General features: G+C 47.5%; 1 protein-coding gene across 8 annotated transcripts in view; it reads left to right on the top strand.

Moving 5' to 3' along the window:
- Window positions 1-554: 554 nt before the first annotated feature.
- SEC14L1 (SEC14 like lipid binding 1) overlaps window positions 555-11013 on the top strand; it is an 82383-nt gene continuing 71924 nt past the window's right edge. For 4 of the 8 annotated variants that reach the window (XM_070225942.1, XM_023651942.2, XM_023651943.2 and 1 more), the window contains exons 1-3: window positions 555-924; window positions 2075-2179; window positions 2967-3059. In XM_070225942.1, coding sequence (XP_070082043.1) covers window positions 2997-3059 — 63 coding nt within the window. In that variant the 5' untranslated portion in view covers window positions 555-924; window positions 2075-2179; window positions 2967-2996. Of the gene's footprint in view, window positions 925-2074; window positions 2180-2966; window positions 3060-3726; window positions 3909-3982; window positions 4239-5551; window positions 5618-6292; window positions 6450-11013 lie in introns of those variants that run through there. The other 4 variants (XM_070225944.1, XM_070225946.1, XM_070225947.1 and 1 more) reach the window with 3 other exon arrangements.

Genomic DNA, 11013 nt, shown 5'->3' with positions numbered 1-11013 from the left:
TCTTAAGGACCCCTAAATGTCTCAGTGTGTATCACACTTGTTTTTCAAAGTTGGAGCTGGAGCTGTGGCTCTCTTGCTGAAATGCAGCCTCATCTTCCCCAGGGGCAGACCCTGGCTCTAATCTAGACCCATCGCACAGCCTAGATATGTTGACAAGACGCTGCTGGGTTCCACCCAGCCCCTCCCAGCCCTGGCGTTTGCCTCATCTGCATTACTCGGCGAGAATGCGGTCAGAGCACTATACGGGGGAAGCCTGGTGCTTTCGAGCAGTCAACAGAAAATGAGGAAACGCAGGGGAACAGGGCCTCGGAGCAGGCGGCCAAGCCCTCGGCCCCGGTCAGCAGCAAAGCCGGAATGCCCCGGTAATTTTGACACCTCGCGCTCTTCCCAATTCCAATTCAGCAGAAGTCCTCGGGCTCCGGCTCCGCCTCCGCCTCGCAGCCCCATTTGCGTCTCACCCCGCTTCCGCCCCGCCGCTTGTGAGCCCGCCCCTCACCCTGACCCCGCCCCATGACGCAAACTGGGCGTGGCCAGGCGCCGCGCGAGAGACAAGCAGTGCGTCCGGGCCGACGCCGGCTCCGAGCTCCTCCCATGCCCGGCGGCCCGGAGTTGGCGCCTGCGCAGCTCGTCCCGGCCACGGTTGTTCCCCCTCCCCCCTCCCTAGCAACCGTCGTCGCGCCCGCCTCCGCCCACTCGGCCGCGTTCGCGCACGCGCGCCGCTTCCGGCCGCCGGCCCCGCCCTCCTCGTCACCCGTGACAACCACTCGAGCTCGCCGCGCCCGCGCGCTCCCGCCCCTCGGCCCACTCCCCGGAACCGGCGGCGGCGTTGCAGCCGCCGGCAGTGGAGGGCGACGGCCCCGAGGAGCCGCCGGCATGAGCGCCCCCCGCCGCCCCGCTGCCCGGGCTCGGCCCTTCTGACAAGAGGTAGGCGCGCGTCGCGGCGGCGGGCTCCGGGCGTCCCCGGCCCGGCCCCTCCCGGCGGCGCGGGGCTCCGCGGCCGCCCCGCGCCCGGCCCGCCCTGCCCCGGCCCCTCGGTCCCCCGGCCCCCTCGGGCGGTCCGGCCGGAGCGGGCCCGCCTCCGGCCCGGGTCCACCGCCCGCATCGCCGCTCCCACTGTGCTGGCCCCCCCCGCCAGTCTTCCCACTCCGGGACCCCCCCCCCCTTGCGGTAGGCAGAGTTTGGGGGCCGAGCCTGTTCCTGGGGTCGCCCTGGGCCGGAGGCCCACCAGAGGCGCCGCGCTGGACCCCCTGACCGACCCTCGAGCCCGGCCGGCCCTCGAGCCCGCTGGAGATGGACTCCCTGCTTCTGGCCATTGAGTAATTTTGCAGCCCCGATTGTCATGCAATAGAGGCTGCCCCGGGCTCGGACGCCCCTTGGCCGCTGTAACTCCGGATTCCCACTAGGACGCTTCCCTGGACCGGAGCATCCGAAGCTGGGAACTGGCAGGGGTTCAGAAGCTTGTGAATTGGCAGGTTCTCCAGCGTAGTCCCCGCGGGTTCTGCCGGGCGGTGGAATCCTGAATGGATGTTAGGCGTCCTCACCCAGCATTCCGCTTTTTGCACCCTCCCCTACCCCTTTTTATACCTGGTAATCGCCCTCCCCTCCTCTTGGGAGATACCCTAAAATTAATTTTCCCAATTAGGTTTTTAAAAGGTTATTGAATTCCCACTGTGCACCAGCATTGTCGCGTTTGCGAAACTAAATAGAACGCGGTCCCAGCGCTCCAGGACCTGCCAGTGTCGGGATCAAGATGAATGACCGCTCCCAGCTGAGTGTGCTGGAGAACTCGCAGTTTGGCTCTGAGTCTCCTGTTTGAAAGCTGGAAGTCTTCAGGGTTATCTCACCCCAAACCTCGTTTTACAGGGGTGAAACGAAATCCGAGCCAAGTCAAAGGACTTGTGTGAGGTCACCCAGAGTTATTTTGTAGCTGTTTTGCGCCATAAGGTGTCCTTTCTGAGATGTGTGCTAAACAAACGTGACAGAGAAAGTTCCAGTCCTGTTTAAATGTAATAGTTTAGGTGGGAATCTTCTGAAATAAAATATATCTTCATAATTTTTTTCTTTTTTTTTACAGCTAGACCTTGGGGTCCTTGAGGCTGTTCCATTTTGTACTTTTGAATATCCTCTCACAGTATTCAGCCTAAACTAACGTTCTTCATGAGCATCCTCGGCAGCACAGGTGGGCTCTTTGGGTTTATTTTTCTTCCTCACTTTTAAATAGGGAAGTGAAGTCACAGAGAGGACTCCAAATAAAAGTGTTTTCAGAAAAATCTCCTTAGGCTGGGCCTGCCGTGTGGATGTGAACCTCGCATGCAGGAGCACTCCTTGGCCTGTGAAGTAGGCTCGGGCGTTTAATTGATCGCTTACAGCTATTACAGTGTTGAGAGCAGGAGGTTTCAGTGGGGCCTCTGGCTGGAGTGCGTGGCCTCTCTGCCATTTGAAGACAGGTCTCGGAAATCATAATCTACATAAACACAGTGATTGACAGGTTTCCCTTGAAGCTAGCTTTTGAGGAATATTCCGTAATTTGAGGTATAATAATATTTCTTTCCACTTTTATTTTTGTGTGCCCTTGGACTTCATATCTTAAAGTGCCACCGTTTTTATTTGGCTGCCTGTAGAAGTTGTTGAAGTGAAAATGATTCAAGAACTGATTGTGTGGGTTATCAGAATAATCGAATCCTAACATTTCACTGCTGGAAAGGACTCAGGTCGTCTAACCCAGGGCGGCCCCTGGGGAGGCCCAGTGAGGCAGAGAGGCGGGTGGACTGGTGCTGTCTCCTCGTTCCACTCTCCTATTACTTTCCCCTGCCCTTGTATAATTAAGCATTGTCTCTGGATTTTTGTGTGCATAGAATTATGACCTTATGAGGTCCCTTTCTGCCCTTAGACTGTAGTAGGATGTGTAAATGCAGACGTAATGTTTTCGACGTCATGGTGGTTTATCACGTGTTTGTGTTTTGCAGGTGTGAGAGAATTGCTATTGTGTTACAATCATGGTGCAAAAGTACCAGTCGCCAGTGAGGGTGTATAAGCACCCCTTTGAATTGATTATGGCTGTGAGTACTTTAGATTTTAATTTACTCTTTGGCGTCTTAGTTTTTTCAGTATTCAGATTTGATGATCTGTACACTAATGTTTATTTTCTTATTTGTCTCCACTGCTCCACTTTTGCTTTTTCCGTTTTATGCTTATGAACTGTATCTAGAGTTTGTAAAATGTTTTTAAACTGTAAGTCTCTGAAATCAAAATCCACATATTTGTTTTTTAAAAGTGTACCTCGGGGTAACGGATGAGTTAATTCTCCCTTTGAAAAGCACAGAAGTGGGCTTCTGACTAAGTACGTCTTCCTCTGGATTTTGCTCTTCTTTTGTCTGTTAAAGGAGGAGAGGGCTGTGGGGAGCGGGTCCGTCCCTCTGCTGCTCATGTGGAAGCGTGTGCTGGTTGCTGGTGACTCACTTGGTGTAGAACTGAGCACTGTATGGTGGAGATTTACGTGATTCTAACAACTCTGCTGAATGAGCTTTTGCCCCTAATATCAAAGTCCTGAGTCATATTAGAATTCCGTGAATGGGTTAACCAAAGTCTTCATTTTCTTTGTTATTTACTTGAAGAGTTTGGCTGAAAAGAAGCATTTCGCTAGATGGAAAACAAAACAAACCTTTTTCCAATCACTTTTAGATTACCGTAAGGTATTCCTTCCCTTCTCTTTTATGTTACTATTAGGGTATAATGTAATATACATACAGGGAAATTCTTCTGTCGTGAACATACACCCTGATCCAAATGTCCAGCTGAACCAAGATCAGAAACCAAAACACACCAGCCCAGTAGGAAGTCCGCCCGGCCTTTTTCGCCTCCTCCTCCCTGCCCCTCGAATTAGCCGCTGCCTGACTTCTAACGCCTCGGTGGGTGTTGTCTGCTTCTCTTCTCTATGTAAATAGCAACTCAGGGGTTTAGCATCTGGCTTCTTCTGCTCAGCATCGTTTGTGAGATTTATCCAGATCAATATAGTTTTGAAAAACAAAGCGAAAACGCCAGTCCTCTCAGGGGAACAATTATATTTAAGGAGTTTGGTTTTTTTTAATTGAGGTATAATTTACTTGCGGTGACGTGGTCACGTGTTAGGTGTACAGTTTGATGAGGTTTGACAGAAGAGTGACCTCCACCTCTGACAAGATGCAGAACCCTTCCGTCCATTATCTCAGAAAGTTCCCTGTGCCCCTTCTCCGTCAGATGTGAGGTTTGAGGTTTTTTTGCGGGGGGTAAGGGGGAATGTTTTTTCTGTGTTTCTGTTAAATACTAGGACTGTTCAGTATTTTGTGTTACTGGGTGATCAGGAAGGCTTGTTTCCTGTTTGCGTGTGTGCTGGTCTAGCTTTTGGTTGTCTGGAGCAAAGACCTGCTCCAGCGAGCTTGAGAAGGAGTATTGTTGGTGGCAGCACATGCAGTGTGATAGGAATCGCACAGAAATCCAGGAATGCGAGCTGGGACGGGCTGAGCTCCAAGAACCTGGCGTTGGAGGGTGGTTCCTGGCAGCTCTGGGGCCTCGGCAGCAGTTGTCCCTGGAACTTCACCCCGTGGGACTCGGCTGAGCTCCATATGCTGGAGCCTCTCTCCCCCCACCGACTGGCTGCTTTGCTCACTCCTGGTTTTCCCTCCCCTGTGGCTTTAGCTCACGTGCTTTTTTAGCTGGTTCAAAACCCCTCTGGCCCGAGTTCAACTTTGTGGCATTTCTTGTTGCATTCTTTCAGTTTCTAAGTGACCAATTCTTGTCATATTTCCTGGTTCAGATTCTAGAGAGAGACTTGGTCTGGTCGTCTTTCCCCTGGATCTAGGATCCAGGTTCCCGGCCAGCCTGGGGATTATCTGCCGCGGGTTGGTCACCTAACCTTTGTTCAGTTGGCCGGGGCTAGTGGAGTTGGGGGAGAGGTGTGGGGAGCAGTGGGGGCGTAAGGGCACCATGTGTGAGGCAGAGAACTGCCCCGCTGGGGGGGGACAGGCACCGTGACCGTGCAGGACGTTGTCCAAAACCTTAGGTGTGATTTTAAAAGCTTGATGCAGCCCTGATCATTTGAGACAAAGGTTGTCTCTTGTGCAAACATGAGATTTGATGAAGAGGTATTTTGATTGTCTAGTGTTCAACTTCCTTATTTGCCTTACTTTACTGTTTTCGAAATGGTAGAGTTTACCCTGCCCGAATTTTATGCATGGATTTACAGAAGAATTTGAAATTCAAATTCTGAATCACCGCCCAATCTTCTAAAATTAACTCATTTTTAAATTGCTTTTGTTTTGAGGCAGTAATTTTTTTTGAATTGTTAGAAAATATTTTTTAATCTGAAAATGAAATATGTTACCATTTTCCTTCTAGAATTAAAAAGAAATGAGAATATTTGTTAAGTCTTTAGAGATTTTTGTGTGGTGTCATTTGCTACTTTTCTGACTGTACTTGTGTGACATAGAATCTTCAGTATTTACCTTGCTTGATTTTTTTCTCATCAAAGGAAAACAGTAGTCTAATGGAGTCACTTTGAAAATGTTCTTTTCAGTTCATTTGGAGTGAGGAGAGAGACGGTTAAAGCAAGGACAGAACTATAGATTCAGCTGAAATATTGGTGAGAATCTCAAGAAGTGATTGTGCTCTGTAATCACAGCGCGTGACAATGACAGAAGAGTGTTTGGCAGATGATCAGCCTGTGGAATTGATAGGTGGATCCAAGTCCTAATTTACAGGGGTCCTGTGAGAAGAAAGACTTGGAGAAAATGCCCTTGTTTTAAGCAAGAGTTTTATTGTAATTTAGTATTGCCAGAAAATTGTTTAGATAGGCAGTGCCTCATGTAAATAGGTGCGTGGTGGGTATCAAATATGTTAATTGCATTTTGATTGATTTAATAAAAGTTTATCATTTGATTTGGGTTAGTATACTGTAGCATTAAGAAATCATGTAATTTCTTATTAACTCATTTGAATTAAAAAATGACAGGCAAAATGGAAGTGGAGATTTTTCAACAAGCGTTTGTGGTACTTTAGGGTTTTTTGTGTTAGAGATTAGCCCAGAAGCCATGTTAGAGCTTAGTGAGTTGAGAAATCACGTAGCTCAGCCCGCCTTTGAGAGCGAGGAGTCTGAGACTGAGAGAAGTTAAAGCTTGCACACTTAGCGGGAGAGATCCGATTCTTGAGTTGCGTGCTCTTTCTGTCATTCCATGCCGCCCCCGCCCCTGCCCTGTAGTGTGTATCCTGGAATGTTTTATCAGGGTGCTTGTCCATGAAGATGTCTTAATTTTTCCAGTCTCAGCCAGAAACATCCCCTGGGGCTACCCTGCCTGACCTGTGGGGAGGAGAATTTAATCAGTGAAGGACGCTGCAGTCTGCTGTGCCTTCAAGGATTGGTGGTCTCACACAGGCATGGTGATGTGATCCAACAGAGAAGGAGCTTAGAATGGGAGGTAGGATTCTGAGATACTTGGGTTAGAGTGTTGCATTTTGAAGTTTCTAAAGTAAAACACAAATTTCAAAACTTAAACCTTATTGGGCCTGCCCTGTGGCCAAGGCAAATGGTTTAAGTTTCACATGCTCTGTTTTGGCAGCCTGGGTTCATGGGTTCGAATCCCGGGCGCAGGCCTAGTCCACTCGTCAACCACGCTGTGGAGGTGTCCCACGTATAACAAAGTAGAGGAAGACTGGCACAGATGTTAGCTCAGGGCTAATCTTCCTCAAGCGGAAAAAAAAAAGGAAGAGGATTGGCAACAGATGTTAGCTCAGGGTGAATCTGCCTCAGGAAAAAACCCCCAAAAAACAAAAAACTTAAACCTTATCAAGTACAGTTTTCCCCCTCCTGAGTTAATGGCCCTTAATAAATGATACAAAGGAAAAATAAGGCTATAGAGAATCATTAGAAGCGTAGCATGGCGGCAGCATGGAGGAGCATGGTTAGGGCGCTCTGACTGGGCATGGTCTGAGACAAGAGTCCATCTTCTGGGACAGGTAGGTGTCTGCAATAAGAGTCATAAGTGGGGCGAGGCTTGCCTCTCATCCTTTTGGCTCCAGGACAGCTGTCACTTCAACTAGTTGGAACACGTGGTAGGAGAGGCCCCACAGGTCATGGCCTTATGCAGCCCCCTTTCTACTTGGGCTTTCCGTTATCACAACAAGTGTGGTCACACCATCCTCTCAGTTTCCCTGTTCTCCTGATAGCACCTCTGTTCTCCCAGATCCCCCTTCAAAATCTGTATCCCTCGCAGACACAGCCTTTAGAGGGTGCCCTCAAGTCACATTTCTGTCCTTTTCTCTCCCAGGCACGGCCATCCTTCCAGCCTGAGTCCTCATCTCTTTGGAGGGAGAGACCAGAGTTTACTTGTTATTTTCTTACTTACACCTTTTATCCCTTTGTCATCTTGCATTCTACTGTTTCCAGTTGTCAGGCCTGTTTATGTGGTCTCTTATTGTCTGTCGTATCCGTTCTCAACTCTTTTGCTTTTTCTTCAAGGCCCTTTATGTCCTACCCTCTCTGTTTAACCTTATTTCATAAATTATTCAAACTTCCCAACATGAACTTTTAAATCTGTTCTGTGCTTTCCGGTTTTGGCACTCTCCCTGTCTTTTCCTGGCCCCTCCCTTGTGATCCTTCCTTCCTTGCCTCTCCCCATCTGTCTCTGCGAGGCTTCATCTTATTGACCCACCGCACTTCCCTGCCGCCCCTAAGATGCTGCTCATGTTTCTCTCCCTTTCCTCTGATTCTGGTAACAGTGAAGTCAGTGTTAAGGACTTTGACTTATAATTCGAGTTTCTTTCATTCTCAGGTTCCTGAGTTGCTCTCCAGCCGTTTTGCACATTCCTCAAGGGCAGTGACTTTGTGATTTCTTGTTTCCTCCAGTGTGGGTGTTGAGCGCACAGTAGGCGCCTGGGCGTATTGGATCAGCTGGTGTCTGTCCACATGAACTCTGAGTGTGAGGACTCGGGAAGTGGGTTTGATGGAAGCTCAGATCTGAAATGTGGCTCTGAGATCCGTTTTCAGACAAGGATTCGTGTTTTTTCCATGGAAAAGAAGTAACGTGCTATGATCCTTCAGTTAACCGTGCCTCCCGCAGGAGCAGAGTCCTTTTGTGATGAAGTTGGCTTATTTATTTATTTATTTTACATCTTCATAAGTTATGCAAAAATCTGTTGACAAACCCTGTAATAGTAGTTTAAGCGATGTACTTTTATAGATTGAATAACCAAAAAACCTATTTGCCAGTGTACAGTTGTTGATTAAATGGCCCACCACAACAAAATTTGCTTTTGCTCTTCTCATTCTCTTGTTTTATTTTTGTTTGTTTGTTTCATTCTCTGGTTTTTAGTCACTTTTCCCTTTCCTCTTAGATATCTCCGCTCTTCCCAGTAAGACTAAAGGATGAAAGGAGGAAAAAGAGATATGCTGTGAGACTAGGTACAAATCTGGGCCCTGCCGCAGACTAGCTCTGGAACCTAGGAACTAGACCAGTGACTAGCGTGAGACTGTTGTGAGGCTGTGCTAGGTTAAACAGACCGCAGGTAGGAGCGTGGGTAAGGCGGGGCCTGGTAGCACCCCCGTTCTCCCCTCCTCTCTGGTGTTCAGCCCTTTTCCCAGTCCAAGTGCGCGGTGAAATGAGCCAGTTTATATGTGAGTAAGTGACTCTACTGTGACAGTGTATGCCTGAGTGTGTATGTCTCTTTTAGATTAAATAGGCATTTGTATTTAAATTTAAGCTTTACTTCATCCATTCAGATTTCGTGTATCAAAACAGCTAGGGAGACGTGGGGGACCCCAGGGTGGACTTGTTGGCTCCGACTGCAGTCTGAGGAGAGCCTCACAGTGAGTTAAATCAGGCCTGGCCTTTTGGGGTGAGGGTGAGGTGTGCAGAACTCCAAGAGGTGGAGTCCTTGGAGCAGCAGCCCCGCCCCGCGCAGCCCTCCCGGATTGCTCCTCTGGTCGTGTGGGGCGGACGAGCACAGGTCCTGTTGGGCCCTCTTCTTGTTTTGTCCTTTCTCACTCTGTGTGGCAGCCAGCTGCCTTCTGAAGCCCCTCCATTCACCCACCCCTTCCGTCCTTGCCTGGAGATAGTTTGAGCTGCCTATCCCTTTTTTCCCAACTTTGTTTCCTTATTGGGTTTTCAGCATTATTTTAGTTATGAAACATTTTTATTCCCTCTTTTATCTTTCTTCTCGAAGCACATCCTCTTCCTCTCATCCCTAGACCTTTTTGTATTTCTGACTCTGGTTTCCAAGTTTCTGATAGTTGTGTGTGATATTGAAATACATCTTTTTCATTAATCGAGGTATTGTTAGATCTTCAAACAGCCTAATAGGCAATAGAATTTGTTTTTACCCAAATTAATAAGCAGTCTGTATTTTGGGGTTGCTGACTTTAAACCCAATTTTATTCCAGTCTAGGAGTGGAGGGAAATAATGCAGTTGCTCTCGTGATGTGTTAAGGATCCTGGTCAGTTCTTAGTGGGGGGAGATTGGACTGTTCTCATTTATAAAGTTTTTGAATGCCATAGTGTGTGTCCTTTTGCGTTTAATAAAAGCTGAGGTGTAACTAGTCAGATTTACTTAGTTTTGAAAATGGACAATTATAATATGCTTTCATTATACTCTATACAGAACCAGGCATTTTCCCTTCTCTTACACCCACTCTCGCAACACATGCATTCTGAATTATTTTTAATATGCCATGTTGAAGACAGTTGTGCTTCAGTAGGAAATATTTCAAGGAGAAATAAAGTAGGATCCAGTTCAGCTCCATGCCTCTTTGCTCTACCTGTTTCTGTAAAACAAAACGAAACAAAACAGAAAGCCCAAAATCTTACGTTGTGGAAAATTTCCAGCATGTGTGAGTAGAGAGAATAAGTCCCGTGTGCTGGTCACCCAGCTCCACTTGTATCAACATTTTGCCAGTGTTGTTTCATCTCTTCTCCCCACTTTTTTTTCCCTGGTTTATTTAAAGCAGATTTCAGACGTCTTGTTAATTCATCGATAAATGCTTCAGCATGTGTCTCTAACCAGTAAGGACCTTTTTCTTTTTTAGACATAACCACCGTGTCATTGTCATACCTCACAAAAGTACTAATGATTCCTTAATATCATCTAATACTGAGTCCAAGTTCAGACTTTCTCATTTGTCTAAAACAGTGTCTTTTTGTAAGTTGTTGGGATCCCCCTTCGAATCCACACACTGCACTTGGTTAATAGGTTTCTCCAGGCTCCTTCATCTTCTCGATTCCCCCTTCCCTTTGTTTCCTTTCAGGCTGTCTCTTTGTTAGAGAAACTGGGTCATTTGTCTCGTTCAATTACCTTAACCTTTTGCTGATTTAATTGTTCATTACGGCAAATAGGCACAAGGAGAAAGGCACAAAGAGAAGGCGCAGACCTCAAATCAGTTCAGCTACTTTTTAGCAGCTCTGTTTAAACATTTCCTGATGGAGAGTGACGGGAATGGTTAAAGCAGCTGGCCGCTTGCCTTTCGTCCCTGTGGTTAGCCCACGTAATTTTGAGTTGCAAATAAGATGCAAGATATTTTTTCCCAAATTACACTAGATCTATTAATAGTTACTTTTTAACCCACTTGGTTGGTCCTAATATTTCACACAGAAAGCAGTTGAAAGGACTTAATATTTTGGTCTGATTAGGAGGATTTCTGTGTGGCACGTGCAGTGAATGCTTGGCTGGGCCTGGTGCAGGGGGTGGCCGTGGTCTGAGGTGTCCGGCCATGCTGGTCAGTCAGCCCGTCCTGTGTGCTGCTTCCCTTAGAGCCCTGGAGAGCGTATCAGGCTGGTTGGAGAAGCTCCCACGGAGAAGTTCACTGAAGAGAGGGTTTTGGTTGCCTGGTGTGCTAATTGATCCTTCTTTCTTGATTTTTAACCTGTACAGAGTGAAACAGTTCTGTATGTTTCTAGTGGAATAATTTTACATGTTGCTACAGAAAGCATATTTGCATTATAATTTTCTTGAAAGGTACAATTTGATGTTGGGAGTACTAGCTTTTTTTTA

Source organism: Equus caballus, chromosome 11 (genome assembly GCF_041296265.1).
Source record: "Equus caballus isolate H_3958 breed thoroughbred chromosome 11, TB-T2T, whole genome shotgun sequence".
Classification (NCBI taxonomy): domain Eukaryota; kingdom Metazoa; phylum Chordata; class Mammalia; order Perissodactyla; family Equidae; genus Equus; species Equus caballus.
This window is presented reverse-complemented; position numbering and strand designations above follow the sequence as displayed.